This window comes from Vitis vinifera, chromosome 8 (genome assembly GCF_030704535.1).
Source record: "Vitis vinifera cultivar Pinot Noir 40024 chromosome 8, ASM3070453v1".
Taxonomy (NCBI): Eukaryota; Viridiplantae; Streptophyta; class Magnoliopsida; order Vitales; family Vitaceae; genus Vitis; species Vitis vinifera.
This window is the reverse complement of record NC_081812.1, coordinates 14,664,420-14,687,273: the sequence shown is the minus strand read 5'-3', so window position 1 is coordinate 14,687,273 and position 22,854 is coordinate 14,664,420. Positions and strand designations below refer to the sequence as shown.

Here is a 22,854-nt window from a genome sequence, read left to right as displayed (position 1 = left end):
GTCCCAAAAAAATAAAGTAGTGATGAGAGAATTAGTAGAGCTAGTTCGGATTGGTATTGCTGAACTATTCTATTCATAATTCTTGTAATAAAAATGGATTAAGCATAATGTTTTAGTCTTCATTTAGTTTTTTCCCTTTTATTTCTGAGAATCTCTATTGTTTAAAAAGGAAAAATAGTCTAATGAAGCCTTCCCCAAAGACTAGCCTGGAAATTGTTTTCAAGAATAGTTTTTTGTTTTATAAAATAAAAAACATAAAAAAAACACATTTAACAACTAAAAACTATTTTTTGTTATTGAGAATAGAAAATAAAATGTTTTCAAATAATATTTTTTAGTTGTTTTTATTTGTTTTTTCAAATTATTACAAATAAAGTTGTCAATATAAAAATTATTTTTAAAATATATATAAAAATATTAAAAATAGGTTAAAAATATTTTAAATTTTCAAACAGATTTTTATTCTACAAAAATCAAAAAACAATTTTCAAAAATTATTTTTTAGAATTGTTTTCAAAATAAATTAAACAAAATTTTTGACAACTTAATCTTTTCTTAACCAATTTTTAAAATCATTACTTTCTTAATGTGCATTTATAGATAAAAAATTTTAGAATTTAAAATAGTAACAATAAATTAATAACTCAAAAAATTTTTTTTTGACTAATTTTGAAAATAATTATTTCGTCCTTATATCTCATATAAAAGTTGTTATTATATTCTAATTTTAAAATTAAAATAGCTTAGAAAAATAAAAAATTTACAACTAAAAACAACTCCTATAAGGTTTATATATTTAATTTTTATTTTAATAATAAACTATTTCTTTGGATTTTAAAAGGAAATAACTACACCATAATTCAAACACATGGAATAAATAATCTCATAACTATTTCTTATTAAATACTTAATGTTCTAGTCTCAGTTTTTAAGTTATCCAGATGGGCATGAAAAATTAGTGACACCATAGCCAAGCTTTGACAGTGAAACAAATGGGAAAGAAAAAGGCAACCATGGCCTTCCATGAACTAGTCCAATCCAGCACTTAACTAACCAAAGATATATCAAATATGGGATTTTAATTGACAAGAATTTCAAAATCAACGGTCAGCATCACACGAAGATGGACAGTTTGTTTCATAATATACTTTCAGATCACAATTGCCATGAAGTAGATTGGCTTCCAAAGCTGCACAGATACTATTTACTTGATCAAATCAAATTATCTTTCATGTGCAGAGGACAACAACATACTCAACCTCAAGCCTAATATATCAACAACACAAAAATTGTCCAAATCAGGCAAAGAAAACAGGATAAAGCTTGCTTTTATTCAAAATGCTTTCAATACAAGTGTTTTCTTTAGAAATGTTTTGTCAAATGTCAAGTTTTCTAAAAAGAGAGACTCTTTTTATATTAGAAGTGCTTTTTAAAAGCACACTGCCAAACAGACTCTAAAAATCCCAGCAAACAAACTTCTGGCCATTACTCATCATCAAAAGAGTCTACTCCCAATCAGTTAGTTACCTGTACTTATAAACTTAAGTGATGGCTTAAGAAGGAATTGAGAATCACAAAGTATAACTTCATATTATGGTAGCTAAAAAGCTTCAACCTCTCCAAATAAAATAGGATACCAAAGCAGAGAAATAATATTCAAGTACAAAAGATCCATGATGCACCAAAAAAAAAATCCTCAACATGATTAAGAAATTCCAAACCCGTCATTAGGAAAAACTGTGACTAGTAAAAGAAACCAAGAACTTTGCCACCAACATTTTTTCTCCTAGCTTCTTCATGATCCATGATGCCAGCAGAAGTTGTCAAGACAATATATCCAAACTGCAAATAGCACTCATTAGTCACCCCAAGAAATCATACTCAAAGAATAATGATTGGCCCCTTGCAGTTTGCCAAGTTCATTTTTAAGATCATTTTTTTTTTTTTTATAAAAAAAATAGTGGGTTTTGGATGCCAACCTGTCTTGAGGGGAGCAATCTAGCAGTCCAGGGCTCAATATCTTTGACACCAACATCAAAACGAGGACTAATGACACCACACTTGTTCAACCTTCCATTCAGCTCAACCACAATTTTTCCTGATCTGTGATCATCTACATACTCAAATTCACCGATATATCCTGCAGGCCAAAGGCAGAGATGATGTTGACACATCAAACAATATAAATTATTAATTTTCACTCATACTTGAATCGACACATCAAAACAGTAGAAACGAAAGAAATCGAAGAGAATAAATAAAATAGGTGCTACATGCACTAACCGTGCTTCTGCATAACCAGAAGAAACTTGACAATAACTTTCGAGGAAGGTCTGATCATAACCTGTCGCTTTCCCCGCTTCTCTGCATTATACATGCTCTTTAGAGCATCATTCAAGACACTGACTCTCACCATCCTTGCAAAGAAAGGCTGCTGCAAAGGTAAAGCAAGAAGTTCAATTGAAAACCATGTCTTCAAGACATATTTCAGAGGGAGGGAGGGAGGGAGATATAACTATCAGCCAACACAGATGAACCTTGTACACACTAAAATGCAGCATGCTGAAAACAACTTTTTAGGTGTCTCATTCAATAAATTGAAAATGCCAAAATTTAACCTGCCTGGATGAACTTAAGAATATTGTAACATTGCACTTCCTTTTCTTTTCATATACAAAGATCAATTATATTAACATGCCTAACAAAAGGGCACACAAAAGCTTAGGTGTATACAAGGGCACCAAAAGGCCAAAACAAGGTGGAAGGATACACGACAAACACCTCACATGCCTTATTTAGAGCTTACCCAATCAACAAAGTCCATCATGAACCAAGAACGATCACCGATATGCACTCTAACCCACTCCAAAAAGTTATACACAAATTGTTTGGTTTCCTTTTTCAGTGTTATCGATTGCTTTCCTATTTCTCTACCTCCATATGGTCCAAAATAAATATGAAGGAACAGCTCTCCAAGCCTTCTTCCTCTTCTTCCCGACAAATGATCCATGCAGCTCATGACAAGTCTAATATGAATATGAGATCCAAACTTTTTCAATCTAGCTAGGTATTTGCAAGTACCATCAAATTAAAAGGATGATCTATATAAACAGAGAAGACCTTGGAATAAGCTTAGGGAATTTTGATTGAACACATTGGGTTTGATTCTTGGAACTTTCATTTATACAAATAAAAGCACGGAGCTCAACATGGGCATATTCAAAACCACTAACAAAAAATTAACAGTTTCTGAAAGAAGGCTATCAAGGTTAGACGTGTGAACATCCCTTAGTGAAGGATATAACCATTAAGTTGGAATAGAGTGACTGCCAGAAAATCAGGCATCTGTATTCCAATCCCCAATGAAACAGCCAACACACCCTTCAATAATCTTCTAATGAGAAATAGAATGCACTAAAGAAAACACAAAAATAAAAGGACATAATGTCCTTCAAAGCAACTAGAGGCTCTAAGAGTAGGGATCTCTCATGGATATATCTAGAGTTTGTAACCCTGCTAGCCAAAAAAAAAAGTTTGTTTCTGGATTAGGCAACTAATTGACACATCTCAAGATCATCTCAAGGCTTATGAAAAGTTAACAAGTTTTTTAATTGCATAATGCCAATTATAGTATCAAATAGTAAGAGTGCAATTAGAGGAACTTGAAACTCCTCACTCTTATAGGTCTGAGTTCCTATGAGAGCCACCATTTCTATGAATGTTTCAATCCCCTGAAATCGGTGCTCTAACTACTACACACAAACCTTATTGACTTTGAGCACCAAACTTGAACCAGGCAAATTCTTGCTTCTGCCACAATTCACTGACTGCTTTATAACGGGGGTATTATAACAAGATGAAATTTCTTTTGCATGCTCATTCTGTACAAATATCTCCATGATTTTTGTGCCTCTACAAACTGCTCAGATTGATTGCTCTTCTATTGATATTTAGGTAAGCGAGAGAGAAGGACAAATTATAAACAAGAAACAACCAATAAAACATCCTCAAGTCATTATTTATCTTATCATGCATATATCTTAATTGGGAAATGAAGTTAGTTTGCTCCTCTATTTCAAAATGGAATGTACTATTTCAAAAAAAGGAAGTTCAAATCTCAAGGCTACATATCCAACAGCAACATAACTTGTGCTCAGTCATAGAATACCCACCAGTAAGTGGACATATTCAAGTGGAGGCCAATTTAGTTCATTTGATCTAAGGCCCCCTTTTTCAATATTTCATATTTTATAATGATTTTCTGGGTTGAAGGGACGGGGCGAAATGTTTTTCCTACACCAAATTTTTTGAACAGCTTGTGAAAATGGCACTTTTATAATTGAACCACATCTGTTTTGAAGTAAAAATAATCAATGAGTTGTTTCTTAAGATTTTGTTTATAAGGAGCTCAGTCATCCACTGAAATCGAATTGGCCAAAGAAGCTCAATATAAGCTGTATCATCCATGACTAAATCACTTAGAGAACATGGCCACTAACCTCGCCACAAATTGTGACATTTCAAAATGAACCCATTTCAACAATTGTAGTCCAAATGCTATGCAGAATAAAAAAATTTTAAAAAAAAGGAATAAATCCCATTTGAAAATTTGTAGTCTAAATATTGACTCCAAATCTCATAGTATCAAATGCAAGCACCAAATATGTCCAAAACCCAGCTAAAAAGTCATTGAAAACCACACGTAGTTACAGATAAAAACACTGATAATAAAAGACACACTCAGAACCAAAACAAATTCTCATGTTTGGTAAATCAATTTTCCCAATTCACTCCATTTGTTCCTGTAAATCCATATATTTCAAATTTCAATACTTTTACCATCTGCACCAGCAACGAATACCACTGAAGTCACATACACCACAATACATGGAATATGGAAAACAAAGCAATTTATGTTCTAAAAACAAAAGCAAAGAAACCAAAAAGGGAAAAAACACAGTTGAAGATCCCTTGATCTTGGAAGGGAGACGGGTTGGGATCGAACCTGGAGATTGGTGGAGGCTGCCGCCGCTGGGAAGAAGATGAATCGTAGGGCTTTGGCCTCGGAGACTCATGAGACGGAAACCTTTACCCTTTTTATACATGGAAGGCTTAATTTACGCAATCACCCTTTTGGGTGTAAATGGATCAGGCCTTAGGGTAGGGCTCCATTTAAAATTGGGCCCTAAGGCCTTGAATGTCTTTCAAAGCTGGATTGAGCCCCATTGTGGGCTGAGACCCGCATTATCTATCATCTCCGGACACGTGGCTTCATTTGCCCTATATTCCTTGGAAAATCAATTATACCTGAGTCACAACAAAATTTTCCCATAAACCCTTGAAGAACCCTTGAAGGCCTCCATCCATCGAGGTCGAGTCATCATCAATACCCTCGTTCGGTCTCGCTGTATCTCTCTCCCCGAAGATGAGTTCGTATAACAACGGCACAGCCAACTTCGACAATCTTCTCATGCAAACCCTCATGGGTCGCCTTCAAATCCGCCCGCAAAACCCACTACTCCCCCAATCCCTAGAAGACCTTCTCTTCGATCCCGCCATCACCTCCCATCTCTCCTCGGACGATGACAACGACGACGATTCCAAAACCCAACTCGCAAAGGAGGAATCGAAGCTCGAGAAGGAGATCATACGAATAATTCTCTCCGGCAATATCCAATCCCTTAAACCCAACTCGGGTCAAGCTGTTACAATTGGTGAACACCACATTTGTGTCGGGTTTCATGAAGAAACAGGGTCCGATTATCGGGTTTGGGAGTGGCACGGACACATAATGTTGTTCGATGAAGAAAATGGGTATACACCGGAGTATATATATGGGAATTATTTCGAAAGAGTTCCGGTGAAAGCGGCCGCGAAAGTGGGCGGCGAAGAGAAGGATGAGAAGGTGGGGAATATGGGGCTGAGGGAATTGATTGAATCGGGGGATTCTGGTAGCAGTCGGATTATTCATCGGAATATGAATTCGGGTTCTCCCAGGTGTATATGAAACTCCCTTTCCGTAGTCATGTTTATTCATGTGCTCCCCCCTTTTTCCTGAAAATCGTTATTTAACAATGTGCTTTAGGTTGTCTGCAGGGTGGGGTGGTTCGAAATTGGCTTTTTCTTGGTTGGTTTATGTCTTCTTTTTTTTCTTTTTTTTTCCTTTTTCCCTTTTCGTGTTTTTGTTTGCTTTCTTGTGGATGTTGATTGAACTTGTAGGTTCTGCGTATTGCAGTTTTTGACTCTAGTAATACTGTTTGTATGCTGGTATATTATTCTTCTAAGATGTTTTGACTAATCAACAAATTTAGTCATGTCTGTGTGGTAGTCTGGTAGATTTGATCGATTTTTTTGTGGTTTATTTGTGTCATTTTTACAAGCGCTTGTACTTATGCTCTATGAAAGTACTTATAAGCAGTAGGAGAAACCATTTATTTACTCCATTGCTGCGAATGAGAAGCCCAAAGAACAAACATACTTCTCTACTAAGCTGCCACAGGGTAATGAAACAATGTTAAAAAATGGAAAACTAGTGGTTGTGGTGATTAAATGATTCTATTACTAGGTGATTTTGTGGTTGGTCTTGTTGGACATGGTTTGAGAGAATGAACATAGCTTGGGGATGATGGTGGTGGAGCTAAAAAAATATTGGAGATGGTGGTGGATGTGAGGTATTCAATTCCCCATCAATAATGTCTAGGGCAGTTGCAGTTCTTATGGCATTTGTAGTGGGTAGCTAGTTTGTGTGATCATGGTGGCTGCACATCTGTGGTATTAGTATGGTAATAATTTCGAGGTTTGAGGTAAATGTTTTCTTAGTCTTCTTGTGGGTTTGTGATTTAAGCATGAGAGATGTGCTTGGTAGGTACTCATGGAAAAGTTCATCTATCAGGTCATTACTCCATGGCTTTTGACAGGGCAACCAACCGAATTATTGATTGAGTTGAATTTGATATATGAGTTTACATGCATATTTATAATATTAAATATGACATTATGCATGGATTTTTTCCTTTGCATTAATAATATGCCCTAAGTGACAATTTAACTGTAAATAATAAGTGATTATTAGTTATACAATTATTGAAATGCTTGCACATAGAATTAATAGTCACATGTTTTTTTATAAGTGAATTAATATTCACGTGAGTAATTCCCAACAAATGTAAATTAATCATAGTTAATTTATCACATATATAAAGTCCAATAAATGTAAAATAGATGGGCTTCTGTGGTTTTCCTTCTTAACATGTGTTGGTCAGGTTATAAAAAAAAAACATGTGTTGGTCAGGTTGCATAGGTGACAGATTAAGCTTGCATTTGAAGTGTTGATAGAAATTCTTATGTGCAATTGGATTTGATATAAAACTACAGAGAAATATGCTGCAAAGAGATTGTAGGAATCTTTAAAACCATTTTTAGTGTGATATTTGATAGATGTGGAATGGTGGCCCTGAAGCCTAGCAAAGGTTCCAAGTCCAGTTCCAGATTGGAAATGGTTGCCTTTAAGGGGGGAAAAGGGAAATGCTTCACTAGGTATATTTAGTGGTGATATGTGAACTTCAACATTTGATGCTTTCACTTTCTGGAGTTGGGGTGTGTGGGGTTTCTTTTTGTTAGAACTGACTACTTTGCTTCATATGAGGTTGAGTGAATTGACCTTGTGTTTTGGAACTCATAGGTTGTATAACAGATTGCCAAGTTTTCTTCTTTGTAAACCATTCAGATATTAAAGAATAGAAAAAGAGGATTATTTGCCATTAAAAAGGAACTCGTTATCCTAGTTAGAGTCAGGGAAACACCTAAGTCAAGTTTTGAGTCCCTTGTATAATGGATTTGATCTCCAAAAAATTTGGATCAACTGATTAACTGTCTAACCTTCTAGTTATAGATACTGAAATATGTCCCAAGTGTTCATTGAGTTACAAGAATTCACAATTGATAGCTTCCTACTGTTCATGTTAGTCTGTGTATGCCCATGAAGCCCTAGCACATGTTCAAATTCATGTGCGGTAACTTCAGGAGAGGAAACTGGCAATAATTAGAATCATGAGTTACATTTCCATATTGCTAGGAGGCAAGCAATAAGTTGGGTTCAATTACCAATACTAAATTTCTGGGATTAGGAAATGTTGGTGCACAAGTTCTAGACCTGCTTAAGGCGAATTTCCATTTTATATTATTTCAGGATTTGATGGATTCAAGTTCTAGGCATGCCCATATTGAGGAGGACTATGCTCTTCATGGGTTGTCAAGAAATGATCCCATCCCTACTCCTAGTAAGGACTTCACTTTTAAGGATGGATATATGTCTAGTATTATGGGCATCACCCAGAAAGAGCTGCTTTTCTTTTTCATGAGATTTTGTAACATGGTGCATCATTGGTGTCGGTTAAAACCCATGTGGCATTTATAGATCAACATCTTACTGTCTTTCTCCCATTGATCCAGTTGTCAGTGTTCTTATTTTGGGTTAATCTGGTGCTATAAGGTGAATTCTGTAGACTGGTCATGTATTCATAAAGCCATGCTATCCTTTCCTGTTCATTATTGGTTTGATTTTTTATTTTTTATTTTTGGATAGCCAATCAGAATAATATATATTATATTAACAAGTGCCAGAAATAGCAGTCCCAAGGTACAGGGCGTGTACAACAAAATCTATTATAGACTCCATGTCTTTGTTTATTTACAACTTTATCCACTAACTGCCATATATGTTTTTGTTGTCCTTCAAATTCTTCTTGTTCTAAGCATTTGTTTTTTCTTTTTCCATGTTGGAACTGGCAGATTTTAGTGGAGAGGTGTAATTGGAGTTTGCTAAAAAGGTCCATGGAAATGGAGGGGACTCCTCTCAGGTTTCCATGCTGATTACTCTTTTCACATCTTCTATTGGCAGAGAAGCCAAGAGTCTTTAGGGTGGTTCTCTTCCTTCCTAGTTCTTTATATTTGAGTTTCAAGAAGAAGAAGAAGAAATGGGTATCTCTTGTAAAATGAGATTTCTCTTTAACTAGTTTTGTTCAATTTATCAACACAAATAAGTATTTTGCATTTGTTTTAGAGCCAGTCCAATGGGGGTTGCATATTTTATCATATGATGCCAAAGTCTTCCATATCATCTTATATTATATGTCACTTATTTTATGAAACCATTCCATTTTTCAGTTCACATAGGGTAGCTTATCTTATCATATGAAATATGATGCCCAAAGTCTTTCATATCATCTTGTATCATATTTTTACTATATGTTACTTATTTTGTGAAACCATTCAATTTGTTAGTTCACATGATAATCATTCAAGTCCATGTAAATTATTAGAATTAAAATAGTAGACTTTTTAATTTCTACTTTTGCATAGGTTCTTATGAAATTGTCCTTTTCCCTACCTATTAAAATTCATCCCATTAAGGATTGATTATTAGTAGGTAATTAATTTAAAAGCATTGTTTTATTTTCTTTCCTTAATCACAATTAATGACTCATGATTGCATGTTAAGACTTACGTGGTGTTTGTTTTTTGTCTTAATAGAAAAAATCAAAATATTTTGTTTTTTCTATTTAGCTAAAAGTAACATGTTGACATCATTCAATATAACTAAAGCGAAAAGTTATTAATAAGTTTACTTTAGTTATGTTGAACGATGTCAACATGTTATTTTTAATTGAATAGAAAAAACCAAATATTTTGGTTTTTTTCAAAAAACAAGTACCACCTTAGTTTTAATATTCATATTAAGTACTACATTATTGTATTAAAAATTAATTGTCTAATTTACTATGAGTCATAATCACTAACTACTTTAGAAAAGACTAAATAATAATTATCCTTTATATTATTAAAAGAAAGTAAAACTATGACAATTATTACTTGTAGTGCTAAGTATTCTTGTGATTTTCTACTAAAAGTCAACATCTTTGGAAGTAGCTGCTGGTTTTCATTTGTATTTCGTTTTTGGCTTTTGCCATTAATGAGCCATCATAATTACTTTTAAATGATTTCCCAAAATATTTTTTTTTTATTTCATCATGAAAAGTATAAAAGAAAAATAAATATAATTAAAATCAAATAAAAGTTTATATATTTTAAAATTATTTGATTTTTATAGAAAGAAAATAAGTGAAATAAATTTGAAGAAATATATAAAAATAATTTATTTATTTTATTTTATTTTTTCTTTCATTTTTGTAATTTTTTTTTTACACATTTTTAAGAAAAAAAAAGTGTTTCTTTAGTACTTAAAATTTTTTAAGCATAAAAAACCTAGAAATATTTTCTAAAATTACTATTAAATGCACTCTAAGATTAGCTTATAGTGAGAGAAGGGATCAAATTTATAGATAAAGAATTGAGATCAACTAATAGTAAAAGAAGGGATTGAATTTATAGATATGCGCAAGTAGAAGAAAATGAAATATTGAGAAGTATGAAGAAAATGAAATATTGGTAAGTATGAAATTTGAAAATCCCTTTTTTTTCATTAAAATTCTAATTGAATTAGATTTTTTTTAAAAATTTTTTATGGATAATTCTTTTTAAAATGCTTTTTTTTTAAAAAAATTCTGAATTTTTTTTTTTTTTTTATGGATAATTCTATATATGCGTGTATACGAACATAGTGCAAGTCTTGATAAATTATAGGTATATATGGCCATATTTTTAAAACTTGCTTTTAAAAAATACTTTAAAATTAAAAAAATAAAATGTTTTCTTATTATTCTCTAAAAATAACACATTGGGTAAACTATTCAATTCTATACAAGTCTTATTAAAAATTAAAAAATAGTTTTTGATAAAATATGAATACCAATATTATAATAAAATGATAAATTATATTTTTTATTATTTAAAAATGTGATACTATTTTAGTAGATATTATAAAATACGATATTAACAACTTAATAAAAATATAATTAATTTTTTTTTGTTAAAATTGACTAATAACATCTTACAAATTATAGTAGTTAACTATATTTCATTTAAAGTTAATTAGAAAACAATGGCAAGTCTCACTTTTTAAAATATGTACATAATTCAATCTTTCATTACCTATACATATTTATTATTCAACTATGAATGGTGTATTTTGTGTTGGATTTAAGGGTATAGAAATAAATGACTAACTCAAAAGATACAAACAAATAACATAATTAATAAGAAGAAGAACTTATCGGCTGAGACGTGACAAACACTGTCCTTGAAATAGATTCACCTTCCTCGAAGACGAACTCAGTGCATTAGTATACCAGTGGTCTACCTCAAGATTCAATAGTTAGATCTCGTCTTGGGTGCACTCTATAAGCGAGATGTGTACAACTCGGGTTTTGAAAAAAATCCTTTATAAAATATTATTTGAAAAATTGGTATTCATATTTAGAGAGTGAGGGGTGACCTGTTTTTATAGGCCACTAACACAGTCTCAATGGAACTTTATTTGTAATTAAAATATGACTCAAAGTAGAAGGAGATTCTACTTATAAAAGGAATGAGACTTCACTAGCATAATCCCAATAGGACTCTTCCCAAAAATATAAGACTAATATAATAAAAAGAAACCAATGCATTTGGTGCCCAAAGGCTATGAACCAGTCTTAGGACAAATAAGTATTGAATCACAAAACATGGTGAAAATAAATTTCTATGAACTAGTGTTTCTTGATGTAACTCAAGGGACTTTTATCCACATTGGTTTTCTCAACTACACTACGAGCTGTACAAACGGGTTAACACAAATAGGTCACGCGTCTTGCCTGGATATTCATGAGAGCTCTAGAAAACCTGCCTAAGTTCTCATAGGAAGCAACCCGACCTCCACTCTCATATAGGTGAATTCATCAAGTATGTTCTACATTTAAACATACCATCCATAAGGAATATGATATTCATTAAGAGTAAACATTCAACCTTAATTAATGCAGAATACACTCTATCTACACCATAGGGATAGACTCTCATACAATTAGAGTTGATAGAACACCTCAAGTTAACAAGTGATTTGTTATTACCCATATGAACTTACTTCATGGAATTTCCATTCTAATAAGTTGGGTTACCACCACTCTTGACTTCTGTAATAGGCATAAGCCTCATCTCCCTCAATGCTTCTTCCACTAGTTTTTTATTTAGTGGTTTGATAAAAGGATCGACGAAATTCAACTTTGATCTCACAAATTCTAGGGATATAACCCCTATTTCAAGCAACTGTCACACAATATTGTGCTTTAGGCGTATATGTCTATTCTTCCCATTAAATATTTTACTCTTAACCTTACCAATTGCAGCTTGGCTATCACAACACATAGACATAGACGGGGCTGGTCTCGTCCATAAAGGGATATTTGCTAAAAGGTTTTTAAGCCACTTAGCCTCATAACTTGCCTTTTATAAGGCAATAAACCTAGCCTCCATAGTAGACCGAGTAATGCAAGTTTGCTTGGCAGACTTCCAAGAAACTGCACTTCCATCAAGGATGAAAACATATCCACTAGTGGATTTTATTTCATCTGAATCTGAAATCCAATTTGCATCACTAAATCCTTCAAGGACACTTGGAAATCCATTAAAGCACAAACCATAGTTAATGGTGCCTCTCAAATACTTAAGGACTCTACGAACAACAATTTAATGGTCCTGATTAGGACTTTGGGTGTATTGACTCAATCTACCTACTGTATAAGCAATGTCAGGTATGGTACAGTTCATTAAGTACATTAGGCTCCCTATGATCTGAGCATACTCTATTTAGGCAACACTATGTTCTCTATTTTTCTTTAACTATGAACTGTGATCATAAAGAGTTAACACTGGTTTACAATCAAAGTGTTCAAACTTCCTTAGGATCTTTTCAACATAGTGCTCTTGAGAAAGTTTAAGCCCATTAGGTGTTCTAGTTATTTCAATTCCTAAATTCACATCTATCTTTCCTAGGTCTTTCATATCAAACTTAGAACCTAAGAATTTCTTGGTCTCACATACGACCTTTAGGCTAGTTCCAAAGATTAGCATGCCATCAATATAAAGGCAGATGACTACACATGTGTTATCCTCATACTTGCTGTAGATACACTTGTTAGCATCATTAATGGAATATCCATTAGTTACTAACACATGATCAAACTTGTTGTGTCACTGTTTGGAAGCTTATTTTAACCCATCTAGTGATTTAACCAACTTACACACCTTTTTTTCTTTCTCTGGAACTACACAACTTTCAGGTTGATCCATACAAATTTCCTCTTCCAAATCCCTATTCAAGAATGCAGTCTTGACATCCATTTGGTGTATCACCAAATTATGAATGGAAGATAGAGCGATCAATACTCTAATTGACACTATTCTAGTCATAGGGGAAAATGTGTCAAAGTAATCTACATCATTCCTTTATTTAAAGGCTTTAGCAACTAAACAAGCTTTATACTTCTCTATGAACCCATCTTATTTTAACTCTCTTTTAAAGATCCACTTACAACCAATAGTCTTTGCACCATAAGGTAAATCTACTAACTCTCATGTATGGTTATACATGATTGATTCGATTTCACTGTTAATGGTCTCCTTCCAAAATGGTGCACCAGGAAAAGTTATAGTTTCTTTGTAAGATCTAAGGTCCTTATCTATTAGGAAGGTGTAGAAACCATCTCCAAGGTTTGTTTCTTTTCTATCTCTTTTACTCCTTCTAGGTTCAAATTTAGAAGGTTCAATAGACTTGTTTCTACTTGTTTCTGAACTTGTTGTTCACCATTTAGTTTAATATGAAAGATGTTTTCAAAGAAACCTGTATTCTTTATTTCTATTATAGTATTGACATCTACAAGACTGTTTTTTGACTTAGTAACAAGAAACCTATATGTCGCACTATTCTCAGCATAACCAATGAACATTGCATCAAAGGTTTTAGGACCTAGTTTTCGTTTTTTAGGTTTAGGGAAAAGAACTTTAGCTAAACACCCCCACACTTTCAGGTATGCTATATCAGGTGCATAACCCTTCCACAACTCATAAGGAGTCTTACCAATTTTCTTGTAAGGTATTCTATTTTGAATATGACATACAAATAGGATATCTTCCTCCCACAAATTCAAGCGTGCTCCTGAACTTACCAATATTGCATTCATAATTTCTTTTAAGGCCTTATTTTTTCCTTTCTATTGCTCCATTAGACTCAAGGGAATATGGAGGAGTGGTTTCGTGAATGATCCTATGATCTTCACAAAAAGAATTAAAGGGGTTGGACTCATACTCTCCTCCCCTATCAATTCTAAACCTTTTAATTTTCTTAGTTAATTTTCCACTTCATTTTTGTACTTGATGAAAGCATCTCTTACTTCATCTTTGTTTCTCGAAAAGATATACCCTTGTATACCTTGAGTAATCATCTATGAAAGTTATGTAGAATCGTTTACTACCTCTAGTCATTGTATTTTTTAAGTCTCATAAGTCACTGTGTATTAAACTTAGTAGATCTGATTCTCTTTCAACAGATTTGCAAGATTTCTTTGTGGTTTTAGATTCTACACAAGATTCACATTTTCCATGGTTTTCTAGGGACAGTTTAGGGATTAAACTCAATTCAACCATTTTCTTCATATATGAAAAGTTCACATGTCCTAGTCTATCATGTCAAATATCACAAGAATCAACTATGTAAGCAGAAGAAAAAGATGCATTATTATTGACAATATCATAAACATTCAACATAAATAAACCTTGATTACAATAGCCTTTTCCCACAAATGCATCATTCTTGGTTAAAACTATTTTATCAGGATCAAACAAGATCATCACTCTTGTTTTTCCAAGTAGAGATACTGACACCAAGTTTCAGTGCATATTTGGCATATGAAGAACATCATTGAGGGCAAGTACTTTTTCGGAGGTTAGCTTGAGGGGAACTTTCCTTTTGCCAATCACTGGAGTAGATTTAGAATCACCCATGAATATTTATTCCTCTCATTCCCTTATTATGGTATAGGAAGTAAATGCACTTCTATTCCCACAGATGTGCCTGGTAGCCCCAGAGTCTACCACTCAATCATTCATATTGGTGACCATTCTCATCTCAGAGAAGATCATTGCTGTGATCACCTCTGCCTCTGCCTCTGCCTCTACCAGATTTGCCTTTAAATTGGACTTCTCAGTTCTTTTCCTGTGGCGACATTGAGTTGCATGGTGTCCAGACTTGCCACAGATAAAGCAATTACCTTGTTTTTTAATAGTTGAGTTTTGGACCTTATTTGATGCATTGGGCTTGGTCTTAGAGTTTTGTTTCTCGGACCTATTGTTTTTGGGTTTAGGTTTTTCTTCTACTATATTAGCCTTAGAAGACAATTCATTAGTTTTCTCAACATTGTCCCTATTTCGGTTTTGTTCCTCAATCCTAATATGGATTATGACATCCTCTAGGGACATCTGTTTCCTTTTATGTTTCATATTATTTTTGTAATCTTTCCAAGACTTTAGAAATGTGTCTACTAAATAACCAGCCACAAAAGGTTCGAGTAATTTAATGTCTTCAATAGCTAAGTCATTAATCAACAAGTGGTAGTGATGGATTTGAGATGATACATCTTTATCCTCAATCTTTTGGAAATTTCTAAAATTCCCTATGACATATTTCTAAGTTTCTGCATCTTCCAAAATATATTTTTTATTCATTGCATCCCAAATTTCTTTTGCAACTTTAAATTGATAATAAATATAAAAAAGTTCATTAGAAATGGTACTCAAGATGACATGTTCAACTTGTTTATTTCCAATTTCTCATGTTGGTAATAGATGAGATCCATCTTCTGGTTTTGGGTTAGTCAAAATGTGTTTCAAGTTCACTACATCAACTGCAGAGAAAACCTTTTCCTGCAATCTCTTAAAGAATGTCCTATTGAAGGGATCGATTTTAAAGGTGTCAGGACAAGTGTGAACTAGAGAAGCTTCCATTTGGATATATTTCAATATTGTTGGATTTAAGGGTCCGGAAACAAATGACTAGCCCAAAAGACACAAACAAAGAACAAAATTAATAAGAAGAAAAACTTATCGGCTAAGGCGTGACAAACACTATTCTTGAAATAGATCCACCTTCCTCGAAGACGAACTCAGTGCACTGGGTACAAGTGGTCTACTTCTAGGATTCAATAGTCAGATCTCGCCTTGGGTGCACTCTGTAAGCGAAATGTGTACAACTTGGGTTTTGAAAAAATTCCTCCAGATAGATATATGAAAATATTATCTGAAAATTTTGTATTTAGATTTAAAGAGTGAGGGGTGACCTGCTTTTATAAGCCACTAATACAGTTCCAATGGACTCTATTTGTAATTAAAATATGACTCAAAGTAGAAAAGAATTATACTTATAAAAGGAATGAGACTCTACTAGCAAATCCTAATAGGACTCTTTCCAAAAATATAAGACTAATAAAATAAAATAAAATAAAAAATAATTCTCAATAGAATTCTTCCAAAAAATATAAGACTAATAGAATAAAATAAATTATTTACACTCTTTCTACAATTTGAACCAATTTTGATTTGTAATTTTTTTTTTACAATTAGTTAATTTTATTTTCATATACCTAATAAATAATTTTTAAAAAATATATTTATATATAAAAGGAAACTAGTTAAGTCACTAGCCAACTCATGCTATAAATTTGTACAAATAAATTTTTGTTTTTTTTAAAAAAAAAAAGTTAAATCACATGATTATATGGAATATATATTATTCAATAATTTATTTTTTTCTTCCCTTATTTTTATCATGTACAGTCAAATTAAGAACTTTTTTTCCCTCTATTTTATCTCTTTATTTTCTTCTTTTAAAATGTTCAAACTAAAAATTTAATTTTCCTTTACATTATTCAACAATTTGATTTTTCTTCCTTATTTTATCATGTACAGTCAAATTAATAACTTTTTTTTTCTTCTATTTTATCTCTTCGTCTTATTCCTTTAAAATTTTCTTACTAAAAATTTAATTTTCTTTTTCTTTAACTATTTTCAGAAACAAACTAAAAATTTATTTTTCTTTTTTCCATCAATTCTTGTTATGAACCTAATATGATGTACAAGTTTAATTTATTTTTCTCAAAATTTTCACCAAACCAGAAAACAATTAAAAAAATTATAATTTTTCCTTAATTTTTTTTTCTTTTCCTTTATTTGGAATATTATTTTGCTTTTAATTTTTTTTTAAAAAAAAAAACCAGACATGTAAACTTGTATTAGAGTGCATAAAAATGATTTTAGAAAATATTTATATATTTTTTTGATAATTAAAATTTTTTATATTTCAAGTATTAAAAATATTAAAAATATTTTTTAAATTTATTGCAAAACACACTCTTAGTGTTTTATTTCCCAAATTTTATCATAGGTTTTATTTCCATATAAATCTATACACATTTGACATTTATTTTAATTCAATATATTATAAAAAAGAACATATAACCAATGTTTAGTTCTTAAAAATTTTAAGGGAAATGTAAGGGAAATAAATTAGAAATGAAAAGTTAAAGAAAAATAAAAAGTAAATTTAAATTAAATAAATTATTTTTATATATTACTTTATAAATTTTAAATTTAATTAAATATTTAATATAAAAATTAAATAATTTAAAAATATGCAAATTTCTTAATCATTAATGGGCATAGTAAATATGATAAAAGTACGTGTATATACTTTCTATCGCTAAAGGAAGAAAATTCATAAGAATTATCATTTATAGAGCAAACCACCAAGTAGACGCCTTTCCGGATTTTATATTTGATGTTGCGGCCACATTGTCTTATTACAGTGCACCCTCGCCTATGGTTGGCGGATGGTTGAAAATGTTGGAAAATGTACACGCGGAAGAAGGATAGAGCAAGTCATGAAGACTAAACGTGAGGCTTACCGCAGGTTATCGAGGGATCCCTGGAGATGAAGGTGGTGCTGTCCACGTGTTTCCTCACGCCATTGGTTTTTGCCTTCTCGAATCAACACCCGTTACATTATACTCCTCCTATATAAAACCCTCTCTCCTCTTACACCACCCCAAACTTTCATATCTCTCTTCATCTCGCTTTCTCTCCTTCCTTACGCTCTCTCTGGAACAGCGCCAAATATTTCATAATTCGCCGGCGAAGCTTGTGTTGAAGATTTCGCGCATTGAAGCCAGGCACGGTTTCCTTTTTTTTTTTTTTCTTTTTCTATACATGTTGCCTGTTTTTTTCTTTCTCTATATATATAACGTGGTAATGTTTCGTACGGATTTCGCCATTATTAGTTCTTGAAATAGTATAGCTGTTGTGTTTATTGTGTAATTAGGGTTTCTTAATGCCTGGGAATTCCGGCGTTATCGACTTGAATTCCGACGCCGTTTCCGGTGACCAGAGCAGCGACGTGGATGGAGGCGACGTTTCCGACCTTTTGATTAGGGTCGGTGTATCGGGGGTTTCGAATGATCAGGGCGGGGTGATCGGAGGGATGACGGACAGGGTTGGGGATATCGGGGAAGGGGAGGACTCGGGGAGGGTGGTTGATGGTTTGGTGAAGGAGGGGTTGGATAGGGTAATGGGATCTGCGAATGAACGGAGTGAGGTGGAAGAGGGCCGTGGAAAGATGCCGGTGATTGATGATTTGGAATGGTTGGTTTTGGGTTCAAAGGGTGGTGTTGTAAATACCAGTGCTTTATGTGGGAAATCATTGTTTTCTGAAAGCAATGAATTGGAGAATGAGGTTGGGAGAGGCAGCAATGAAGTCAATACTTTGGGTGTTGCTGGTGAAGAGAATTTAATAGATGTTGAAGTTCTTGCAGATAAGATGATGGATAAGCGTCTAGAGAATGAGAAAGAAGAGGAAGTTTTCCAAGTCGCTGAGACAAGTATAAATAAGATTTTTGGTGTTCAGGTTTCTGAAGTGGGATTGTCCACTGTAAATGAGTCTAATACAGTCAATCTTGTTGTAGATTTGAATCCTTATATAGATGCAGATGAGAACCAGAAGTCCAGAGCTTCGATCAGTAACAAAGGAAAGGAGAATGTTGATTGCTGTATTAATCAGGTGGAGTTAAATGGAAACCATGATTTAGTAATTAAAGAACAGGTGAAAAATGTTGAAAAGGCAAAAAACCTGCAGCAACAAAATGTAAAATGCGCAGCCTCAGATCTGGAATTTGAAGTCTCTGATCTCGTATGGGGGAAAGTAAGGAGCCATCCCTGGTGGCCAGGGCAGATATTTGATCCATTAGATTCATCAGAGAAGGCAATGAAGTATTTTAAAAAGGATAGTTTTTTGATTGCTTATTTTGGGGATCAAACATTTGCTTGGAATGAGGTGACACAGCTGAAGCCATTTCGAGCACATTTCTCACAAATGGAGAAGCAAAGCAATTTGGAAGCTTTTCATCATGCTGTGGACTGTGCTTTGGATGAGGTTGCTAGACGGGTGGTGTTTGGACTAACGTGTTCTTGTGTGTCTGAGGAAGTGCGCAGAAAAATCAAAACACAGACTATTGTTAATGCTGGGATCCAAAAAAAATCAAGTAGAAGAGATGGAGGGGACAGATACTTGAATGCATCTTCTTTTGAACCAGCAGAACTTCTAAATTACATGAAAATATTAGCACAAAGCTCATGTGATGAAGTTGATAGGTTGGAATTTGTGATATCACAAGCCCAATTGTCAGCTTTCCATCATTGGAAGGGATTTTCTCAGCTGCCTGAATTTGAAATGCTTGGTGGGTTGTTGGAAGATGATGAAAATCTTCCTCTTTTGGAGGCAAAAAGGCATTTTGGTGAAGCAATAGAGGATGTGATTGAAGATTTCAAGGATCATGAGCAAGTGCTCCCTCGAAAAAGGAAGTCAAAAGGTCAAAATAGTTCTTCCCATGAGCATAAGGTCTTATCTGGAGACAGTATGCACCCTAGTAAAAAACAGAGAAGCTTGATGGACTTGATGGCTGGGAATTGCTCGTATTTGAAAAATATTGAGAAGTCGTCTTCTGATAAGAAACTGAAGGAGATCGGTACTCTACTGGATGACTCAGCAGTGACTGATAGGGGAAGGTTTGCTGCTCCACACTCTCAGAAAACTCTTGGAGTTGGAGACAGCATTTGTAGAGTTGCAAACCAACTGAATGGGTCAACCCCAATGCTCAAGCATGAAAAACCTGCTTCGTCTGGGAAATCCCAAAAAAGAAAAGTCATTCCAATAGAATGCTTTTCTCCCGAAGAGATGCTGTCACAGATCCGGTTGGCTTCCATACATCCCATGGAAGGATACAAATTCTTGACTTCTTCCATTTGTTTCTTATCGGAGTTCAGGAATTTTGTCTGTCTGGACCACCCTAGATCACTGAAGGACAAGCAGTCTCTAAAAGAAGTATCCAGTAGCAAGTCTGAGAAATCTACACTGGAAGCTGTTGAAGCATCTGGGTCTAAGTATGTGAAAGACTCTTACTGGACTGACAGGATGATTCAAAGCTTCCCTGAAGAAGAAACAATTGTGAATCTGAATGAAACAGGAGAATCTGTGCGTGAGACCCAAGGTGAAATGGCAGTTGTCAATGTTGAACCAGAAGCGGTTTCGGAGTCTAGACATCAAACTGCTGGTCAAAACCCTGAAAAGGAAGCAGAGAAGCCAGTGGACCACATGAGTGAGAGTGGCATGGAAGAACTATCTCCGACAGCTCTGATTCTGAATTTCGCAGACCTGAATTCTGTTCCTTCAGAAACCAACCTCAACAGGATATTTAGCCGCTATGGACCTCTGAATGAATCGGAGACTGAAGTGCTAAAGAAGAGCATTAGGGCAAAAGTGGTCTTCAAGAGAAGTTCTGATGCAGAAACTGCTTTCAGCAGTTCTGGGAAATTCAGCATTTTTGGACCTTCACTTATTAGTTACCGCCTCAAGTACTTGCCTGCTAGACTGCATAAAGCTTCGTCTTCTTCCACTAAACGAAGAAGAAAAGATGCAACAGCCATGGAAGGCAATGCAACATGACAGCATAATTTTGGTGAACTCGATGAAGACTCCAAAGGTTAGGCATGAAGTTCACACACCTCTTATGTGAAACTACCTCCAGTCTCTATTGCCACCTTTGGAAGATTACATTAGGTGTCTAACTTAATACAGTTCACATGCAGATAGGTTGGGTCAAGCAGCTGACTTAGTTATTGAATTAGGAAAACTATATTAAATCGGCTAAACAGTATTTCTTCTAATGAGGTATATTTTCACTTCTCTTGGCCTTTAGAAAAGGTTTATTGTTATCAGTAAGTCAGGTTCATTTGTGTTTTAATCTCTCTGCTTTACAGAACTATCAGAAGCTTGGACCTCCTTTGCTTCGTTGGTTTTCTGTGATAGGATGTTTAGATATCGCCATCTCTATGCTTATATATTTTGCCCGTCTTGCATATGCTGACATTGGTAATTAGACTGTTAAGATCATCTGGTTCTCCTATTTAAGCTTCGTCTTGTGGTCATAATGGTTGGTATCAAACTATCTTTTCTGTTGATTTTTGTGAAGTATTTATAGACTACTGTTGAGTTAGTGCGACTATTTTTTTTTTTCTATAAGTAAATTTTTATCCCCATCAGGACTTAAACCTAAAACCTCCCACAAACCCTCTCCAACACTTTACCACTTAGCGTGAGGCCTTAACGGAAAATGCAGCTAAGCCTCCTTAGTCACGTTGTGTTTCGCAAAGAACCAATCCAACTTCCCAATGGGGAGTATCAAGCAGCTAAACCAGAACTTTCTGATCTAAGATTTGCAGTGTGACTTGTTTTAACTTGTCCTGGTTAATTATTGTGAATCTGATGCTAAAGCAGCCATCCTAGCATTTAGCTTTGCATAGGCTCTAGAATTTGTGCCTTTCCAAGGCAATCTTCCTTTTTTTCATTTACCCTTGTGTAAGATTCATATGGGGTCCCAAAAAAAAGAAAAAAAATCCTCATATTTGATTTTCATTTCAGTACTTCTCTTCCGTGATCTGTAGTTTTCACCCATTGGAACCAACCATTTTTAATTATTTCTTTCTTTGCGCATGAGGCATCACACACTCTTTGCACTTGTTTATTTTTGGGATGACGTTTCTGGAGTGTACTGCATTTCTAGTTCCTTGTATAACCACTAGAGCAATTAGAAGGGCAGGGTTGAATGTTGCAGAGGATATTTCACCCGATCAGACATGTTTTGCAGTCAAGGACTTAGAATTCATTGCCCTCTTTTTAGGTCATGTTTGGAATACTAGAATAGAATAGAGAATGAGAAATTGATTTCATTTATTATTCCTTAATGTGTTTGGGTTGTTTTCTAGAATAGGAATATGAATTAAAAAATTCATTGTTATGAAAACCAAATCTTAGTCTCCCAAAATTTTAATTCTCTCTTTTATATGGTATTATGATTTATTTCAACCCCTATCATACTTTCATTCCTATTTTTCCATACTAAACCTATCCTTAGAGCCCCAAGAAGGAAAGAGAAGGAAAGAATGTCTTCTAACAAAGTTTGATTTAAAACAAAAAATATTTTAAAATTGTGTTTTGTTATTCAGGATTGCCACGTGGCCGTGCTACGTGGCCTTTTTTTATTTGTGTGGTAGGTCAAAAACCGTGTTTACTCGACGCGATTTTAAGATTTTTTAAATAATTTGATATTAGGCGTTATGTTTGATTGGAAGCATCAACATGTTTACTAGATAGTAGAATCAGGAGCACGCATTTCAGTTGCTAAGATCACTAGTCTTGATCTGCCAACTCATTTAGTTCTGGAGATGAGGATTTGGTAAAACGAGGCCAGTAACTTTGGTTTATTGATATTTTGATATGGGGAGTTTCCCTTGAGATTGCCACAGCATTCTGCAATGTTAGCA

At 33.9% G+C, this 22,854-nt stretch overlaps 3 protein-coding genes across 5 annotated transcripts; 2 read left to right on the top strand and 1 right to left on the bottom strand.

Annotated features, from left to right (window-relative positions):
- Positions 1–1,564: 1,564 nt before the first annotated feature.
- On the bottom strand, positions 1,565–5,164 carry LOC100243108 (small ribosomal subunit protein uS8). 2 transcript variants are annotated; one of them, XM_002279054.5, is made up of 4 exons: positions 5,006–5,164; positions 2,284–2,434; positions 1,980–2,140; positions 1,565–1,842 (listed from the first exon to the last, which is right to left on the bottom strand). In XM_002279054.5, exons 2-4 carry the CDS (start codon positions 2,414–2,416, stop codon positions 1,744–1,746), a joined length of 393 nt encoding a protein of 130 aa, XP_002279090.1. In that variant the 5' UTR covers positions 2,417–2,434; positions 5,006–5,164; the 3' UTR covers positions 1,565–1,743. The 2 variants fall into 2 exon arrangements, with proteins under 2 accessions (XP_002279090.1, XP_010653512.1); XM_010655210.2 differs by having other exon boundaries at positions 2,284–2,431; positions 5,006–5,116.
- A 261-nt stretch (positions 5,165–5,425) lies between these two features.
- LOC100253357 (uncharacterized) lies at positions 5,426–9,060 on the top strand. The gene is made up of 2 exons (XM_002278868.5): positions 5,426–5,997; positions 8,791–9,060. The coding sequence occupies exons 1-2, from the start codon at positions 5,426–5,428 to the stop codon at positions 8,795–8,797; spliced, it is 579 nt and encodes a 192-aa protein (XP_002278904.1). The 3' UTR covers positions 8,798–9,060.
- An 8,913-nt stretch (positions 9,061–17,973) lies between these two features.
- LOC104880050 (PWWP domain-containing protein 5) lies at positions 17,974–21,389 on the top strand. 2 transcript variants are annotated; one of them, XM_010655212.3, is made up of 3 exons: positions 17,974–18,152; positions 18,302–21,014; positions 21,121–21,389. In XM_010655212.3, the coding sequence occupies exon 2, from the start codon at positions 18,311–18,313 to the stop codon at positions 20,975–20,977; it is 2,667 nt and encodes an 888-aa protein (XP_010653514.1). In that variant the 5' UTR covers positions 17,974–18,152; positions 18,302–18,310; the 3' UTR covers positions 20,978–21,014; positions 21,121–21,389. The 2 variants fall into 2 exon arrangements, with proteins under 2 accessions (XP_010653514.1, XP_010653513.1); XM_010655211.3 differs by having other exon boundaries at positions 18,302–21,389.
- The last annotated feature ends 1,465 nt before the right edge of the window (positions 21,390–22,854 follow it).